We start from the raw sequence: 19,823 nt of genomic DNA on the forward strand, positions 1-19,823 counted from the left end.
CATCATCCCAACCTGTTTAGCATTGTCCCTGTATATCTGAATAGAAGTTTGTAGTGGCTTGTCCCAAATTCCTTTCTAGCATAATTTTGAGGAGGGTTCTGACAATGTGATTTGGAAGGTGGAGGGAAAGGGAAGGGATACGTGAACCCAAACAGTATCCAGGCCCAAGTTTCTTACTTCACTCTGCATCTGGGTAAGTGTTCCCATGTTGGCTCTGGACCCATGAAACTCCTTGACATGAATGTGTGGAGAGGCGCCTCCAGAAAACAGCCTTGGCTGTTTCCTTATGTGCCTAGAGGTAACTATTACAGGGCTTTACAGAAGATGTGTCCCTCTCCAGAGTTTATTCTCATAATCCTGATTTCTTACCTTGTGTGAAAAATTTTTGATTAACATTTGTCAACAAAATGTGACAGATAGATGGTAATAGAAAACACCTTTGAGACTAAAACCTGTAAAGAGTATATAATTAGCACTTGCTGCCTGATTCTCATACACTAGTCACCTTACGTTGGAGTCAGTAAAACAACGAGAGCATAAGAACCTCAGATCATTCTATGGGTATTGACAACTTCACTTCATGTATGATGTCTCAAATTCCTGTTTTTCACCTTTTAATGATTCTGAAAATCAGGAATATTTGACTAATAAATGCTTGCCTATAAAATAGTGTGACATTTCTTCTGAAAGCTTTACTAAAAAACAGTATTTCTTGCAATTGCTAATAATTTAGGAACAAGGAAATATTATGGTACATCAATTAAAGGAAGTTTGTTCATTTTTTTAAGGTAAAAATTACTCAGAGAATAATTTAAAAACGACAGTCATAATTCTAAATATCGGATACAGTGCCAGAATCACTCAGCAATGACTTGACTTCCTATTACTTTTTCTGTATTCAACTCGAACCCTTTCCTGGCAGTCAGTGGGTTATACGCTGGCCCACATGGGCCCACAAGAATATCATAGAATATTGTAGTAAGATGCTTAGAAGATTGTTATCCTCCAGCTACAGAAACGCCATGGGATGCTGTATTAAAATACTTCCATATCAGGTAGAGTCTTAACAACAAAATGGACCTGAGAGGGCAGGATTGCTGTTGTTAGACTTCCAAGGGCACCTGAAGACTGACATGTGCCTCATGAAGTCAGGGATGAAACACATGGCTGACTTGGGGAGCTCTGGCCAACACGCATGCACTTCAGTCCTCGTCCACCAGGGGGCGCAGCTTCTTACCACAATCACATTTCCTGTGTGAAATGTAGGCTTGCACTGATCATTTCTCTGTCAATCCAAGGTTTCTTCATGGTAAGAAGGAAGAACATTATCTAGGTGACACTGCCGAGATGAAGTGTTCTCTAGCCTTCGTGACTGTGGTACTCTTAATGCTTGGTAAGTAAAATCCTTAAAATTTGGATTCTTTCTTCCATCGTGTCAGAAAACTTAACTATAATTTTATCCAAGAGCTTTATGCCCAAGGTGACACAGGTCCCTTTTCTCTTTCCTCAGGACAAACCCATGGAGACTCAGTGACCCAGACGGAAGGCCAAGTGTCCCTCTCAGAAGAGGCTTCCCTCACTATAAACTGTACCTATACCACAACTGGGTATCCCACTCTTTTGTGGTATGTCCAGTATCCTGGTGAAGGTCTACAGCTCCTTCTCAGTTCCTCGACGGACCAGGAGAAGAAAAGCAACAAAGGTTTTTGAAGCCACCTTGGACAGCAAATCCAAATCCTTCCACCTGGAGAAAGGCTCAGTGCAAGCATCAGATTCAGCTGTGTACTACTGTGCCCTGCGTGACACAGTGATGGGGACTGCAGGGGGAGCTGAGCGCAAACTCTGAGCAGAGCAGGGGCCCGGGTGCTGAGCGTCTCTGACTGAGCCACTCTGGTTCCAGCTCAGTCTGTGGTTGTCTGTCCCTCAGTGTCTGGCTGATAGAAAAATCATTCAAATGACCAGAGTATAGGAACCAGAAGTAACATCCCCAACCCCAGCTGTTCCGTAGTGACACTGAGGACATTTTGATGCCAAGAGTCCCTCAGCCAGGGCGTAAGTGATTTCAAGACAAATCCACGTAACAATGAAGGTGTCTCTTGCTCAGGCTTACAGTGAACGTCCAGCCCCACAAGTTGTTCAGGGCACTCCTGTGGGTGTTGCTGTGTCTGTGACACTTTTAGAGACACACTGTGTGTCTGAGAAGATGCCGTCTGCCCAGCGTCTTCCTGACAGAATATAGCAGGAGAGGTGATGGGAGAGCTTCAGCCCCAAACCAAGTTTTAGTAGAGAAAGAGGGGAAGGGAAGAAAGGAGGAGGAACACATGTACCCGAGCAAGGAAAAGAGAGTCCGGGGACCTCTGTCCTGCTTTCTTTTCTAGTGAATCAGGTGACAGACACAGGCTGATATTCAACATGAAGGGGTGGGGGCAGAAACAGAATGGAGGAAGTGGGTCATGTCCTGACCAGGTAAATAGGTCAGTTGGCTTTCTGACAGTAGAAACTCAAGTGAGATCGTTCTCAGTGCCCAGGAAATACGGTGAGAGAAAATGCTCTTGCACTGATGTTTCCTAACAATAGAGAGAGATAGGTGACACTGGGGGGAAATCCTATAGACTTCTCCACCTCCTGTTTTGCAGCCTCTCACGGAGAGCCACAAATCATGGGATTGGGAGAATGCATGGGAGTAAATAAATTTTTGCAAGGAATAATAGAAAAAGCAATGTCTCTATTACTCTGCCACCTTTGCTAATATTGTTGCAATCTTCTTTATTTTTAAAATGTATTTTAAGGTTTATTTATTTAACATAAAGAGCAAGGGAGATTGAGAGATAGAGTGAGAGAGAGTGGGGGTGGGGGGTGCAGAGGGAGAAAGTCTTCTGGGGCTAACTCTGAGCTCCGCCTTGAGCCAGATAAGGGGCTGATCTCACCACCTTAAGATTGTGACCTGAGTGAAACCAATAGTCAGCTGCTAGCCCACTGCACCAGCCAGACGCTCTTAGATCTTTAAATTATTATCTCCTTATCAGTATATTTTATGAATGAGCTATAACCAAAATGTTAATATATTTCCTTATGTATTAATCATATATTCTTGGTTTAAATAAATTTTTTAATTTATTGTTTAAAATAAAATTTTTTTTCAAAGCCCTAGAATTATAAATGCATGTCAATATGTACTTAGACAATTCAAAAGCGTATACAATAAGAATTTTCCTGACATTTCAATAAACAATGTAAACTAGGATCGCCCGGCTGAATCAGTCAGTAGCACCGAAACTCTTGATCTCGGGGCTGTAAGTTCCAGCCCCACATGTGTTATGAGATTACTTAAACTAAAGTCTTTTAAAAAAAATCATGGTAGATTAATGCTTTTCTCTTGATTTGTCTAAAACTCTATTAAAAAAATAGTAAAGACATCCCAAAGGGCAGGAAGCTGCAAACACAACGTGAAACAAGTAAAGAAGCTACTAGCAAACAGTGATGTCAACCAACTTTAGAAAATGTGTTGTATATGGAGAAAGACAAACTTGCATGAAAGACTAGCCAAAGAAGAACACCAAGCCTAGTGTAGAAGAAATGCGTGTGTGTTGTGCCCTCCGGTAAGGGTTAGGGAAAGGAAGAGGCACATAAGTTTGGATAATTGAGGAAGATGGTGTTGCCCACATTGGTGTGTGCGTGCGTGCGCACGTGTGCTTGTGTTTGTGTGCCCGTGTGTTTGTGTGTTGAGGGTATTGGGGTGAAGGAAGTAAAATAAGTGGACTGAGTGAGAAAACTTATGTCACAGAAGAGCCATGCATCCATGGCCCTTTATAAGAGTCAATGATCACTTTCATAACCCAGCAGGAAATTGGTTGTTGGACTTTGAGGAACTGAGAGGAGCACATAAATAATGTCCCCCAAATCTGTGTATTACTAAGCCTTTTTATTTTTGCTCACCAGTTCAACTTTCCTTTACTTAAAGAAGTGCCTCAGTTCCTCCAAGCCCTGGCAACCACTGATCTTTTTACTGTCTCCATACTCTTGCCTTGTCCAGAATGTCCTATAGTGAGTATCAAACAGAAGGCAGCCTTTTCAGATGGGTTTCTTTTACTTAGAAATATGCATGTAAGTTCCCTCCATTTTAATCCATTGCTTGATAGCTCATTTTTTAGCTATCAAATAAAGTTTTTTTTGTCTGCTCTATAAGGAAATTTTCAAACTCAACACTCAAAAAATCAAAAAATACGTTCAAGTAATGGGCAGAAGAATGAACAGACATTCCTCCAAAGAAGACATACAAATGGCCAACAGACATATGAAAAAATGCTCCACATCACTCGGCATCAGGGAAATACAAATCAAAACCACAATGAGATTCCACATCACACCTGTCAGGATGGCTAAAATTAACAAGTCAGGAAACAGCAAATGTTGGCGAGGATGCACAGGAAGGGGAAGCTTCTTACGCTGCTGGTGGGAATGCACACTGGTGCAGCCACTGTGGAAAACAGTGTGGAGGTTCCTCAAAAAGTTAAAAATAGAACTACCCTATGACCCAGCAATTGCACTACTAGGTATTTACCCAAAAGATACAAACATAGTGATTCGTAAGGCTGCACACACCCCAATGTTTATAACAGCAAGGTCCCCAATAGCCAAAATATGGAAAGGGCCCAGACATCCATGGACAGCTGAATGGATAAAGAAGATGTGGTATACACTCTCTCACACCATACACAAAAATAAACTCCAAATGGATGAAAGACCTCGATGTGAGACAGGAATCCATCAAAATTCTAGAGGAGAACATAGGCAACAAATTCTAGGACATCGGCCAGAGCAAACTTTTTCACGACACATCTCCAAAGGCAAGAGATACAAAAGATAAAATGAACTTATGGGACTTTATCAGGATAAAAAGCTTGCAAAGCCAAGGAAACAGTCAAACAAACTAAGAGGCAGCCCACGGAATGGGAGAATATATTTGCAAAGGACACTACAGATAAAGGACTGGTATCCAAGATCTACAAAGAACTTCTCAAACTCAATACACGAGAAACAAATAAACAAATCAAAAAACTGTGCAGAAGATATGAACAGACACTTTTCCAATGAAGACATACAAATGGCTAACAGACACATGAAAAAATGTTCAAAATCATTAGCCATCAGGGAAATTCAAATCAAAACCACACTGAGATACCACCTTACGCCAGTTAGAATGGCAAAAATAGACAAGGCAAGAAACAACAATTGTTGGAGAGGATGTGGAGAAAGGGGATCCCTCCTACATTGTTGGTGGGAATGAAAGTTGGTACAGCCACACTGGAAAGCAGTGTGGAGGTCCCTTAAAAAGTTAAAAATTGAGCTACCCAATGACCCAGCCATTGCACTACTGGGTGTTTACCCCAAAGATACAGATGTAGTGAAGAGAAGGGCCATATGCACCCCAATGTTCATAGCAGCATTGTCCACTATAGCTGAGTCGTGGAAGGAGCCGAGATGCCCTCCAACTGATGACTGGATTAAGAAGTTGTGGTCCATATATACAATGGAATATTACTCAGGTATCAGAAAGAACGAATTCTCAACATTTGCTGACACATGGACGGCACTGGAGCAGATAATGCTAAGTGAAATAAGTCAAGCAGAGCAAGACAATTATCATATGATTTCTCTCATCTATGGAACATAAGAACTAGGATGATCGGTAGGGGAAGAAAGGGATAAAGAACGGGGGGGCGGTAATCAGAAGGGGAAATGAAACATGAGAGACTATGGACTATGAGAAACAAACTGAAGACTTCAGAGGGGAGGGGGGTGGGGGAATGGGATAGACTGGTGATGGGTAGTAAGGAGGGCACATATTGCATGGTGCACTGGGTGTTATACGCAACTAATGAAGCATCAAACTTTACATCGGAATCCAGGGATGTACTGTATGGTGACTAACATAATATAATAAAAAAAAATCATTAATAAAAAAAAAAAGGAAAAAAAGAAGATGTGGTCTAGATACCCAATGGAATGTTACTCAGCCATTAAAAAGAATGAAAACCTGTGATGTGCAATAACATGGATGGAACTAGGGGGTATTACGCTAAGTGAAATAAGTCAGAGAACAAATACCCATGATTTCACTCATATGTGGAATTTAAGAAAGGAAGCAGATGAACATAGTGGAAGGGAAGGAAAAATAAATAAGAGGAAACCAGAGAGGGAGGCAAACTCTAAGAGACTCTTAACCATAGGGAACAAACTGAGGGTTGGGGGAGGGAGGTGAGTGGGTGGTTGCAGAACTGGGTGCTGGGCACTAAGGAGGGTGCTTGAAGTAATGAGCACTGGGTGTGATATGCAACAGATAAATCACTGAATTCTATCTCTGTGGCTAATAATACAGAACATGTTAATTAAACTGAATTTACATAAAAAATTAAAAAAATAAAATGCAACTTTAAAAAAAAGAGAAGACTCCTTTATCTGTCTATACCATAGTTTATTTACCTTTTCTTCTACTGAAGGACATCTTGGTTGCTTCCATGTTTTGGCAATTATGAATAAAGCCGCTATAAACATTTGTGTGCAAGTTTTTGTGTAGGCAGAAGTTTCCCAGCCATTTTGTTAAACATCTAGGATTGTCATTGCTAGATCATTTGGTAGGAGTCTGTGTAGTTGTGTAAGAAACTGCTAGTCTTGTGTTCCAATGCGGTGTTTCCATTGTGCATTCCGCTCAGCCGCAAATGAGCTTTCCTGTTGCCGGACAGCCTTGCTGGTATTAAATAAAATCCAAACAGATCAGCCTTGAAAATTCCCTGGGGAAAGATCACTTCCAAAATCAGTTTAGTCCTACAAATAAAGCTTAATTTAGTTTATTTTGTCAGACCAACTTGACCTGCATATTTTTTGCTGTGCCTTTGGAAATCCTAAGCAAAACTTGAACTGTTTCCCAAGTTTGATGTGAGGTACCCACTGAGCCATGTCTGATATCATTTACAGCAACTCTGATATTATAACCAGTCACTGTGAAGAAGATACGCTCCCGGTCTCCTCACTATACAAACTGCTTTCTGACAATATACCCCTAAGCCTCATCCCATGTTTTGGTTTGAGTGCTTCCACTCCATGAGCTGTCTTTTCAGATGTGCACATGACACTTGTACTAACACTTCGGTGGAATTCATTGGATTGACCTGGACTATTTCTGAGTTTTTGACACCAGCATTTGGTGGTGTTAGTGTTTTGGATTTTGGCCATTCTAATAGCTGAGATTGTGCTGTCTTATTTCTTTTCAATTTAATTTGTAATGTATTAAGAATACTTACCATGAGATAGAGCCTCTTAAAATTTTAAGTGTACAATACATGATTGTTGGTTATGGGTACAATGTTGTACAGCAGCTCTCTATTCTTTCACCTTGCTGGATTATTATCTCCCCCTTACCCTGTCACCAGAGCCCATGGCAACCTCTTCGTTGATTTTTGCTCTTTGATTCTATGAATTTGAATATTTTAGATACCAGATTATAGAAGAATCTTGCATTATTTGTCTTACTGTGACTGGCTTATTTCAGTTATCATAATGTCCTCAAACTTTATCCATGTGCTTGCATATTTTTCTTTTTATGGCTGAATAGTACTCCACTTAGGTATATACCACATTTTCTTTATCCATTCATCTGTTGTTGGACATTCAAGTTGTTTCCCCATCTTGGCTATCATGAATAGTGCTGCAATGAGAATAAGAGTGCTTAATATCTCTTTGAGATCCTGATTTCAATTCTTTTTTTTAGATTATATTTATTATTTATTGTCAGAGAGAGAGGGCAGAGCACAAGCAGGGGAAGAACAGGCAGAGGGAGAAGCATGCTCCCCACTGAGCAGGGACCCTGGGATCATGACCTGAGTTGAAGGCAGACACCTAACTGACTGAGCCACCCAGGTATCCCCTGATTTCAGTTCTTATTGCTATATACTCAGCAGTGGGACTACTGGATCATATGGTAGCTCTGTTTTAAACTTTTGAAGACCCCCTCTACTGTTTTCCATGGCCACAGCATCGTGTATTCCCACCAAGAGTGTGCAAGTGTTCCAATCTCTTCATATCCTCAATGACACCTGAATTTTGTGTTTTTGATAATAGCCATCATTTTTTAAGTGTATAACAAATGGATGATATCAAAGAATTTATTGTAAATGTAGTGGCAGATACTTTGAGATAGTCACCCTTAAAAGGAAGTAGAAAATTACAGATATTTAAAGTATCTGTTTTTTTCTGCCACCTTTAGGTTGCGGCTAGTACCAACATTTTAACTACTGAAATTTATAATGCGATGGCCCATTTTCACATAGTTGCATGACTGTGTGAGGTGATCTTTCATTGGGACTTCGATTTTTATTTTCCTGAAGATTAGTAAGTAACATGGAGTATTTTCTCACATACGTGTTGGCCATTTGAATATCTTTTTTGAAGAAATGTCTATTCTAGTCCGTAGAACATTATTAATTGGCTTATTAGTATTTTTTAAAAAACTAGTATTATAGGATTCCTTTTTATAGTTTAGATGTTAGCCCTTTACCATATATGTGGTTTACAAATATTTTCTCCCACTCTGTTGATGACTTTTGATGCTTCTGGTTGTTTCCTTTGTTGTACTGGCTTTTTAGTTTGATAAAGCCCCTTTGTTAGTTTTTGCTTCTGATGCCATATCATTGATTATTGCCAAAACCAATTGTGGAACTTCTCTTCGACATTTTCTTTTCAGAAAAGTAACTTTTAGGGGTGCCTTGATGGCTCAGTGGGTTAAGACTCTGACTCTTGATCTCGGCTCAGGTCATGATCTCAGCGTTGTGAGATTGAGCCCAGTCAGTGTCAGGCTCCGGACTGAGTGTGGAACCTGCTTAAGATTCTCTCTCTCCCTCTCCCTCCCCCTCCCCCAGCTTGCACGGACTCCCTTTCATTAAACAAAATATAATCTCTTAGTTTTTGACTCTTTCTATTCTTTTGCTATTTCTGCAGGAATCTTTGTATTTCCTTTCCTCTGTGGACTTGGAACTTACTTTATTCTTTTCCTAGTTCCTTGAGCTGTAGGTTAGATTACTTACTGGGTATCTTTTGTTAGGATATTAGACCTCCATACATAATTTCTAGGGGAATATCTAAGAGAAAGGAACACTTTATTTTTTTTAAGATTTTATTTATTTATTTATTTATTTATTTATTTATTTATTTATTTGACAGAGAGACAGCCAGCGAGAGAGGGAACACAAGCAGGGGGTGTGGGAGAGGAAGAAGCAGGCTTCCAGTAGAGGAGCCTGATGTGGGGCTCGATCCCATAATGCTGGGATCACTCCCTGAGCCAAAGGCAGACACCTAATGACTGAGCCACGCAGGCGCCCCAGGAACACTTTAATTTAGGAAACAATGCACTAAAGCATGCATGTAAAGATAGCTGTTGAAATGTTTAAGATACTTATATGTGTAGGTATGACTCCAAGATTGCTTTTTGTGATAGATTTCATTTAATGGGATACTAAAATTGACCCTCCTAGTAAGTAAATGTGGTGTTCATAAGCAAGACAGTTGAAGTCTCCCTTGATTCAAATTTGCACTTGGTTTCTTATGCAGAGAATGATTATACACAATTTTGATGATGGCTTCTCAACCTAATGTGTTTTAGAGGCATGAGCAATGTGTGTTTCCATAGTTCCTAAAGCATTCCCGGTTGTGAACGAGTGGAGATATGAGGGACCACAGATGAATGCGCGGAGGCTGTTGCTCACACTTGTTTTTACCCTGTGCTCTATCAAGGTGTGAGATTGGCTTAATTTTACTTTCATCCTTTTCTGTAAATCTCCATTTCTTCTTGATATTTCATCTCTCCCAGTTTTCTTCTTTTTTCTGTTCACTTTTCTACTGGAATATTAAATGTTTTAACCTCTGTCTTTTCTTTCTTTCTTTTTTTTTTAAGATTTTATTTATTTATTTGACACAGAGACAGCCAGTGAGAGAGGGAGCACAAGCAGGGGGAGTGGGAGAAGAAGAAGCAGGCTCATAGCAGAGGAGCCTGACGTGGGGCTCGATCCCATAATGCCCTGAGCCGAAGGCAGACATGGGGCTCGATCCGGGATCACGCCCTGAGCCGAAGGCAGATGCTTAACCGCTATGCCACCCAGGCGCCCCTGTCTTTTCTTTCTTAGATCTTCCCTTCGCAGCAGTTACCTTAGTTTACTAGCTACGTGTTCTCTCAGATAGCTTTGACTGATTCCGTAAGACTGACATTCCTTGCGATCTCTATGGCAGGTGATGTGGGTTTAGCAGGTGAGAAGGGGACTTTAGTCTTTGTGCACAGAGGCAGCAGGAAAATCCCATCCTATCTGCTCACCTTTCTTGGCTATTTTATGTCAACCCTTCCACAGATCACCCAGTGCTCATCAGGGCAGGGCACCTCTTCATCTCCTCACCTATTTACCAATCCCCAGCCCTCTCCCTCTGGTAACCACCAGTGTGTTCTGTTTAATTAAGAGTCTGTTTCTTCCTTTATCTCTCTCTGTTTCATTTTTTCCCTTTTGTTTGTTTGCCTTGTTTCTTAAATTCCACATGAGTGAAATCATATGGTACGTGTTTTCCTCTGACTGACTTATTTCCCTCATCGTTACACCATGTTATTGCAAACGGTAAGATTTCATTCTTTTATATGGCTGAATAATATTCCATTCCTCTTTATATATTCTGAGATCAAGTAAATTACCCCAAGGAAACTAAAACCTCAGTGGGTATTTATGGATTTCTTTTGAACTGCAGTAAAGAAATCCAATAAATATCACAAGAGGAGTTTTCCCAATTTATTTTCTGATATAATTTTCCTAGAAATTCTATTTTAAAAGTAGGGTTGGGTTCACTTGTAATCCCCATTCAATCCAAGCAGTTATCTTCTTTTCTGACCATCTGTATTTCCTTCATCAGGAAGCTTGGAATGAAAAGTGCTGGGGATCTGGGTCTGTTGATTGGCTTGGTCTGAAGGCATCTTTGCTGAGTGCTTCAGTCCTCTAGGGGGCACTCTAGGCTTTCCACAAAACAAAGACTTCCTGATGGCCCAAAGCTGAGCAATTAAAGAGAGAACAGAAATCATGTGAGCCTGCCCAATTATAGATAGCAAAGATGGGGAGAAACGGGGGACAAGTTTTGTGTAAAGTTCATCTCAGGTTTTAGGTTCTGCCATTGCATATCAGCTTCAGACATCTGGAGGCCATGTCTCTAGAAATCCATTATACAGATAATTCTTGGAGCACAGGTGACTGGATAGGAATATTTCTGGGTATTGTGACCATGGAAACTCGACAGAAAACATCCCATTACCTGGTGTCAGTTGTTATGAATAAAAGCCCCCAAATCTACTGGCCTTAAAATGATTTCAGAACCCCAGATACCCTACCTTTTCATACGTCTCTGCTGAGAGTAGAGGGAAGAAGAAGAAAAAAGAAAAAAAACAAGGAACAAAAATAGAAGGAAAGGGAGAGGACAATATTGACTTTGACTGGCAACGTGTGGCCCGGCCAGACTCAGCTGCGTGGGTGAACAGGGTGTCCACCAGTTGCACTGGAGAGGTGGAGAGGTGGAAATTAAATCAGAAGCGGCATTATGCAGACATGTATTTTTCAACAACCAAAATCTCGTTGAAATCATTTTTCATGCAGATGGTGACTGCCTGTCTTGGTTTCTAGAACTCTTCTAATTTCAAGAAATTGTAGTTACTTCTGCAATACACAATGCATGCTATCAGATAGTTGTCCTTTATCAGTATTTTTACATAAATGAATTCTCACATTGTCAAACTATGCAGTTTGGGGAATGGAGTGTCTATTCCCTATGATTCTTCAAGGTTCAGAGTAACCTCTAAGACACTGACTCTTCTAGAAAGATCATTCAGCTTTCCTCAATGCTAGGCCACAAATCTTACATAAAGTGTTTAAAACAAAATCCCTTATATCTTCCTATATTGGAAATATGGCCCCTACCTCTCTGCCTTGTTGGCAAGCACACTTTTGGAGAGATTACTGTGCATTGTCACTGGGTCACTGTGGGTGGAGTCTCGAGCTCCCTGAGTGGCAGGGCTGAGGTGTGACTGGTGCTCAGCAGCTCTGTTGGAACGACTGACTGTAAGACACAGTTTTTCTGGCCCTGGGACTCTACTCTCTGCACAGTAGGCGTGTCGGTAACTCGGCCACTAGACAAGGAATCATGAGCACACACTGGAGAGCTCTGCTGGGGATCCTGTGGGTCAAGGTTTGCTGTGAGTGGGGGTGTCCAGATGGGGCTGGGGAGTGGCCCGCAACCCACAGTGGTGGGGGGAGCTGACACTGAGCTCTGAGAGGGTCCTACGGCCCCAGGGGTGTGTCTCGGGACATTTTACAAGTTTGAAAACTGCATCAGTGACCCCCAATGACATGACTTGTGTTTGTTCTTCTCTTTCCACGCAGGGGTGAGAGGGCTGGAGGTGGAGCAGAGCCCTTCAGCCCTGAGCCTCCAGGAGGGAGCCAGCACTGCTCTGAAGTGCAATTTTTCCCAAGCTGTGGACAGTGTGCAGTGGTTCCGACAGAACCCCGGGGGCAGCGGCCTCACCAGGCTGGTTTACGTGGCTTCGGGCACGAAGCAGAGCGGAAGGCTCAACTGCACACTGAACACGAGGGAACGGTCCAGCACCCTCCACATCGTGGACTCCCAGCTGGAAGACGCAGCCTCCTACCTGTGCGCCACGGAGACACAGTGCTGCCTGCTGATCCGGGGCCTGCATGCCAACTGCAGCTGTGCCTGTGCCCCGGCCCCTCCCTGGGGCATCTGCACCCACAGCAGCCTTGGCACATTTTCAGATCTATGCTATAGGACCTTTTCCCTCCAAAATGAGACCCATCACGGCTGTCATTTCACTTGCTTTTCTTGCCCTTCTTTTTCCCAGCAAGCCCTGCCTGTAAAAATCTCTACCATGGACACTTTGGAGCAAGTGATAGAGATGCCCCTATCTACTGCCCTGGGAAAACAGACCTCCTGGCAGCTAGCATATAAATTATATGTAAATTACTCAAATGGAAAAGATTCAAAAAAAATAGATGGTCATCAAGAAAAGAAAGACATGACTAAATTTTTTAGTTACCCATGGATGGTTCTACTATCAAAGGGTAGTAATGAGAATATGTGTAAAGTTTTTTCCAGTCTGTATTCATCTTTTTTCCTCTTGGAAATACAAATATAATAACATAATTTTAGGGGCGCCTGGGTGGTTCAGTCATTGAGCTTCTGTCTTCGGCTCAGATCATGGTCTCAGCATCCTGGGATCGAGCCCGGCATCGGGCTACCTGCTGTGGTGGGAGCCTGTTTCGTCCTCTCCCACTCCCCCTGCTTACGTCCCCTCTCTTGCTGGCTGTCTCTTTCTCTGTCAAATAAATAAATAAAATCTTAAAATAAAACAATTTTATTGAGGGTCAGGCACTCTACTTATTCAATTACATATACTTTTTATTTCAGCAAGGTTATACCCTGTAAATAAGTACTTTTAGTTCATGCAAGAATACGTCAGGATATTAGAGCGTAAGTGCCTTAGATGAGCTCATATTCCAAAGTTAGTGAATCTAAGGGGACATGAGAGCTTATCCTCTGAGGACCTGAGGAAGAAGAAACTTAGAATCACAAAATCGTAATGATTTCCATCAATCAGTTTGGACAATACGTACGTATCACTGCCAGAAGTGTCCATTTAAGTCATTTCTAAATAGCACCTTGTGGGGAAGAGCTCATGGAAATTTTCACTCTGTTCCATGAAAATCCATTGCCCTTCCTTGCATTTTGAGTGAATCTATGACTCATGATTATGTAACATCATTCCTAGTTTGGGAAAGGGAGCAGAGAGCTTCCAGGATTACCCTAAATGATCCCCATCTCTGTTGTATCCAGAAACAAAGACTTCTGACCCCAATCCCAAAGTTGAAACTTGCATGTGTAAGGATTCCAGCACACAGGGTATCCCAGCCTGCATTGCTTGATATGTTGATGAAAGGGCATTGACAAGAAAGACTGGGTCCCTGAAAATTCAGATGGAGATGAAGGGCAGACTCCCAAAACTGGGAGCAGCCAGCTTCTTGATCATGGGACCTGGGCAGATACACAGCCCCCCGCTCTCCCACAGAAGCCTGACCTTGGTTTAGTGCTAGGCCCTCACTGTCTTGAAATTAATAGTAATTTTTATCTTTGTCCTTGTCCTTTCTAAATGAGTCCTGTGAGTGGGAGGAGCAAGGGCCTGAGCAGAGAGATGTGTGGGGCAGCAGGACACAGGCAGGAGTGCCCACAGGCTCAGGGTCTGGGTCAGGGCAGGCTGCGTGTGCGCTGAGCAGTGGGCAGGGCCACCTGGGGTCTGTGTCTGGTTTGGACTAGCTGGGGCTTCGACGTCAGCAAAGGGCTTAGAAAATTCTGTCGGGAAATTACTACAGAAGGAAAGTGGTTACATGGACATTTCAATAAAAGCTGTTTGGCAGTTTCTTATACCACTGAACATACTCTTACAGTGGCTTCCTGAGTATTTACCCAAAGGGGTTGGAAACTTATGTCCACACACAGAGTTTTACACAGGTGTTTTATGGCAGTTTATTCATAATTGCCACAACTCTGAAGTAAGCAGCATATCCTTCAATAAGTGAATGAATAAATAAATGGTGGTCCATCCAAGATGGAATATGATTCGGTGCTAAAAAGTAATGAGACATGAAACGATGAAGAGATCAGGGAAACTTATGTGCATTGTACTAAGTGAAAACAGCCCATCTGAAAAGGCTACATAGGGTATGATTCTGATCCTATGACATTCTGGAAAAAGCAAAACTCTGGAAGGAGTAAAAGATGGTGGTTGCCAAGGGTTGAGCGGAGCAGCAGGGGTGAAGAGCACGGAGCACGGTCAGTGCAGTGAACCCACATCTCCGACACTCCAATGGTGGACACGTACTTACATTCGTTCACACCCACAGAATGTACAACACAGGCGTGAACCCCAGGAGAACTGCGGGCTTTGGGTGACAGGACATGGCAGCATAGGTTCCTTCCCTGGGGAAGGCGTCGAAGGGGGTTGACAGTAGGAGAGGCGATACCTGTGTGGGGGCACGAGGTGCACTGGAAGCCTCAGTACGTCTGCCTCGGTTTTCTTAGAACCTGGGTGAGATGGTTGAAAAGAAGAAAGTCTTTCACAAAATCAAATTCAGAGACGTGAAACTAATATGTATGAAAAGTTAAAGCATTTTAGATAAATGGCTCCCCTAGAAACAGTACCTGAGGACACCTTTTCCCTGNATCTTTTTTCCTCTTGGAAATACAAATATAATAACATAATTTTAGGGGCGCCTGGGTGGTTCAGTCATTGAGCTTCTGTCTTCGGCTCAGATCATGGTCTCAGCATCCTGGGATCGAGCCCGGCATCGGGCTACCTGCTGTGGTGGGAGCCTGTTTCGTCCTCTCCCACTCCCCCTGCTTACGTCCCCTCTCTTGCTGGCTGTCTCTTTCTCTGTCAAATAAATAAATAAAATCTTAAAATAAAACAATTTTATTGAGGGTCAGGCACTCTACTTATTCAATTACATATACTTTTTATTTCAGCAAGGTTATACCCTGTAAATAAGTACTTTTAGTTCATGCAAGAATACGTCAGGATATTAGAGCGTAAGTGCCTTAGATGAGCTCATATTCCAAAGTTAGTGAATCTAAGGGGACATGAGAGCTTATCCTCTGAGGACCTGAGGAAGAAGAAACTTAGAATCACAAAATCGTAATGATTTCCATCAATCAGTTTGGACAATACGTACGTATCACTGCCAGAAGTGTCCATTTAAGTCATTTCTAAATAGCACCTTGTGGGGAAGAGCTCATGGAAATTTTCACTCTGTTCCATGAAAATCCATTGCCCTTCCTTGCATTTTGAGTGAATCTATGACTCATGATTATGTAACATCATTCCTAGTTTGGGAAAGGGAGCAGAGAGCTTCCAGGATTACCCTAAATGATCCCCATCTCTGTTGTATCCAGAAACAAAGACTTCTGACCCCAATCCCAAAGTTGAAACTTGCATGTGTAAGGATTCCAGCACACAGGGTATCCCAGCCTGCATTGCTTGATATGTTGATGAAAGGGCATTGACAAGAAAGACTGGGTCCCTGAAAATTCAGATGGAGATGAAGGGCAGACTCCCAAAACTGGGAGCAGCCAGCTTCTTGATCATGGGACCTGGGCAGATACACAGCCCCCCGCTCTCCCACAGAAGCCTGACCTTGGTTTAGTGCTAGGCCCTCACTGTCTTGAAATTAATAGTAATTTTTATCTTTGTCCTTGTCCTTTCTAAATGAGTCCTGTGAGTGGGAGGAGCAAGGGCCTGAGCAGAGAGATGTGTGGGGCAGCAGGACACAGGCAGGAGTGCCCACAGGCTCAGGGTCTGGGTCAGGGCAGGCTGCGTGTGCGCTGAGCAGTGGGCAGGGCCACCTGGGGTCTGTGTCTGGTTTGGACTAGCTGGGGCTTCGACGTCAGCAAAGGGCTTAGAAAATTCTGTCGGGAAATTACTACAGAAGGAAAGTGGTTACATGGACATTTCAATAAAAGCTGTTTGGCAGTTTCTTATACCACTGAACATACTCTTACAGTGGCTTCCTGAGTATTTACCCAAAGGGGTTGGAAACTTATGTCCACACACAGAGTTTTACACAGGTGTTTTATGGCAGTTTATTCATAATTGCCACAACTCTGAAGTAAGCAGCATATCCTTCAATAAGTGAATGAATAAATAAATGGTGGTCCATCCAAGATGGAATATGATTCGGTGCTAAAAAGTAATGAGACATGAAACGATGAAGAGATCAGGGAAACTTATGTGCATTGTACTAAGTGAAAACAGCCCATCTGAAAAGGCTACATAGGGTATGATTCTGATCCTATGACATTCTGGAAAAAGCAAAACTCTGGAAGGAGTAAAAGATGGTGGTTGCCAAGGGTTGAGCGGAGCAGCAGGGGTGAAGAGCACGGAGCACGGTCAGTGCAGTGAACCCACATCTCCGACACTCCAATGGTGGACACGTACTTACATTCGTTCACACCCACAGAATGTACAACACAGGCGTGAACCCCAGGAGAACTGCGGGCTTTGGGTGACAGGACATGGCAGCATAGGTTCCTTCCCTGGGGAAGGCGTCGAAGGGGGTTGACAGTAGGAGAGGCGATACCTGTGTGGGGGCACGAGGTGCACTGGAAGCCTCAGTACGTCTGCCTCGGTTTTCTTAGAACCTGGGTGAGATGGTTGAAAAGAAGAAAGTCTTTCACAAAATCAAATTCAGAGACGTGAAACTAATATGTATGAAAAGTTAAAGCATTTTAGATAAATGGCTCCCCTAGAAACAGTACCTGAGGACACCTTTTCCCTGCTTTTTGAATAAAGATCCCAGATTTTCATTTTGAAATGATCTCACAAATTGTATAGATATATGTGGCTNTTTTCATTTTGAAATGATCTTACAAATTGTATAGATATCTGTGGCTGGAAATTTTGAAACTCCAAAGTAAGGTTTCAAGGAGAAAGCCAGAATCCTGAAAGACATTAGGCTGTTTCGTTTTTTATTTTATTTTATTATTATTTATTTATTTTAAAAAGATTTTATTTATTTATTTCCAGAGAGAGAGAGCAAGAGTACAAGCACGGGGAGCCGCAGGCAGAGGGAGAAGCAGACCCCCCGCTGAGCAAGGAGCCGACGCGGGACTCGATCCCAGGACTCTGGGATCATGAGTTGAAGGAAGGCAGCCGCTTAACTGACTGTGCCACCCCAGCATCCCTATTTTTTCATTTTTTGTCTACAAGCAACTCACTTTTTTCACTTTTTTGTTATTTTATTTTATTCATTTTTATTTAATATGATCTACTAGTCACCATACAGTACATCATTAGTTTCTGATGTAATGTTCCATGATTCACTGTTTGCGTATAACACCCAGTGCTCCATGCAATTCGTGCCCTCCTTAATACCCATCAGTGGGCTAGCCCATTCACCCCGCCCCCTCCCCTTGAAACCCTCATAAGTAGAAAATATTCTATGAAATGATCAGGGAGCTGGGAATTTTGTCCAATGGATGGCCTCATTAGTGCAACAGTTAATACATGAAATAGCTTTATTCAGATGAATGGTCACATTCAGTCCCTTACATTCTGTTCTGAGTGTCATGCCTAAAAAGCGCAAATATTGACCTAACTACCTATCTTGGAGAAAAGGGGAATTTGCCAAGAGAAGAGTCTGAGAATTCTTATTTAATAAGGAATGGGTGAGATAAAGGAAATTTCTCTGAATCAAGACATTTTCCTTTCATAAAAACAATTTCATATAGACACGTGTTTATATATTGGGTTGATGTTCTTCACCATAGCTGCCTTTAAATCTTTCAGGGTGGAAGGGGTGGAAGGAAGTTAAGTTTATTCTTTGTCGTTTCAGAGGATCCATGAGTAGGAATCACAGGACAGGGGCTTCCGCTTTGGAAATGAGGTAACCTTCCTTCCCAGAAACCTTTTCACCTGATAGTTCTTTAGGGCCAGGTTCCTGCTGGTACCATTTTTGGAACACATGCAATATCTATACTTCCCTGGATTCGTTCTCACAGAGGTCTTCAGAAATTTCCAGAAATTAATGTGAATGAGAAAGAGGTTTTGGCAGAGACAGATAATTCTGGAAACTCAAGGACTGGAGAAATCTGTCAATGAGCGTCAGTGAAAGAACACTGTAGTGGCGTTTAGGAGAAATCTGATGGCGTATGGGACGTGAAGCTGTGTTGCCAGGAAGTGGGAAGCATGACAGGATAGATGGTAACACTGAAGAGGAAATCGTCCTGGGGCTACGAGTCAGTAATTGCACTGGAGGACCTGTTGTGCATTTTGATTGAATAAAATGTAATCACCTCAAGTATAAAGTTACATACGGTTATACTTTCTGAGTTTGCATCTTGATGTTTTCTCAGAACTTCTACTCTGTCTTTCAATACTTCGCATTATATAAGACACACAACATTCAAAAAGATTTCTTAAATCATGTCAAATTTCTCTATGCAAATTATTCAAACCTTGGGTCAAAAATTTTCCTATAGTTGACATAGTAATAACTGATGGAAGTTACTCCCCTGCTCCCTTATCTTTGAGATTTGAACTTTTACTTTTGTCACAGTCATCTTAATTGAGGGAAGATGAAATATTTTGGCTGTTGGTACAGTCACCTCTCTGGAAATCACAAGGTCATGAGTAAGACCAGGGGAGGAACAGAGTCTGAGATCAGAGGCATTGGAAATATCTAACCTTTGGCTTCCATGTTCCTTTTAGAAATAGTTTTTCTCCATAACCGACAACTGAGGACGGTAGATTTGGCAGAAAGGGAACGTTTTCTATTTTCTTTGTTGAAGGGAGTAAATCTTGATTCCTTCCTGATGTCAGACACGTGCACCAGGCCCATCACGGAATCAACAGCGATAGCGTCTCCCTCTCTCCAGCTTACTAACAGTGACTCAGTGGTGCGCAGAGGTATAAATCTTGACCTCCACATTCTCACTGTGCACTCCATCCCTGATCTAACATATAATTTGCTTGACTGATTGCTGCCTTGCTGCAGGTGAGCCCCTCAGAGGCACAGGCGAGGAGAAGAGCATTTCCCCGGTGAGATCAGTAGCGCTGCGACCACAGACGGTAGTGCGCCTGAGCCCACGCAGAACACGTGGAGGGCTCGTTTCCGTGCATCTGGTGCACTAGACTGTGGCAGGAGCAGGGCCTTTTTCTCATTGGCTGGGGGACCATGTGGGAA

The 19,823-nt window shown here is 42.4% G+C and overlaps 2 protein-coding genes across 12 annotated transcripts in view; both read left to right on the plus strand.

The window, feature by feature from the left end:
- The window catches only part of LOC105234922 (T-cell receptor alpha chain C region), a 560,983-nt gene that overhangs the window by 60,817 nt on the left and 480,343 nt on the right, over positions 1-19,823 (plus strand). The window lies entirely within an intron of this gene.
- LOC105234921 lies at positions 12,093-13,398 on the plus strand. Its single transcript, XM_034648724.1, has 2 exons — positions 12,093-12,268; positions 12,456-13,398. Exons 1-2 carry the CDS (start codon positions 12,217-12,219, stop codon positions 13,223-13,225), a joined length of 822 nt encoding a protein of 273 aa, XP_034504615.1. The 5' UTR covers positions 12,093-12,216; the 3' UTR covers positions 13,226-13,398.

Source organism: Ailuropoda melanoleuca, chromosome 20, assembly GCF_002007445.2.
Source record: "Ailuropoda melanoleuca isolate Jingjing chromosome 20, ASM200744v2, whole genome shotgun sequence".
In the NCBI taxonomy this organism is placed as follows: Eukaryota; Metazoa; Chordata; class Mammalia; order Carnivora; family Ursidae; genus Ailuropoda; species Ailuropoda melanoleuca.

Coding starts and splice junctions, on each gene's coding strand:
- LOC105234921 (XM_034648724.1), top strand. CDS start 12,217: ATGAGCACACACTGGAGAGCTCTGCTGGGGATCCTGTGGGTCAAGGTT. Junction 12,269..12,455: donor CCTGTGGGTCAAGGTTTGCT/GTGAGTGGGGGT, acceptor CTTTCCACGCAG/GGGTGAGAGGGCTGGAGGTG.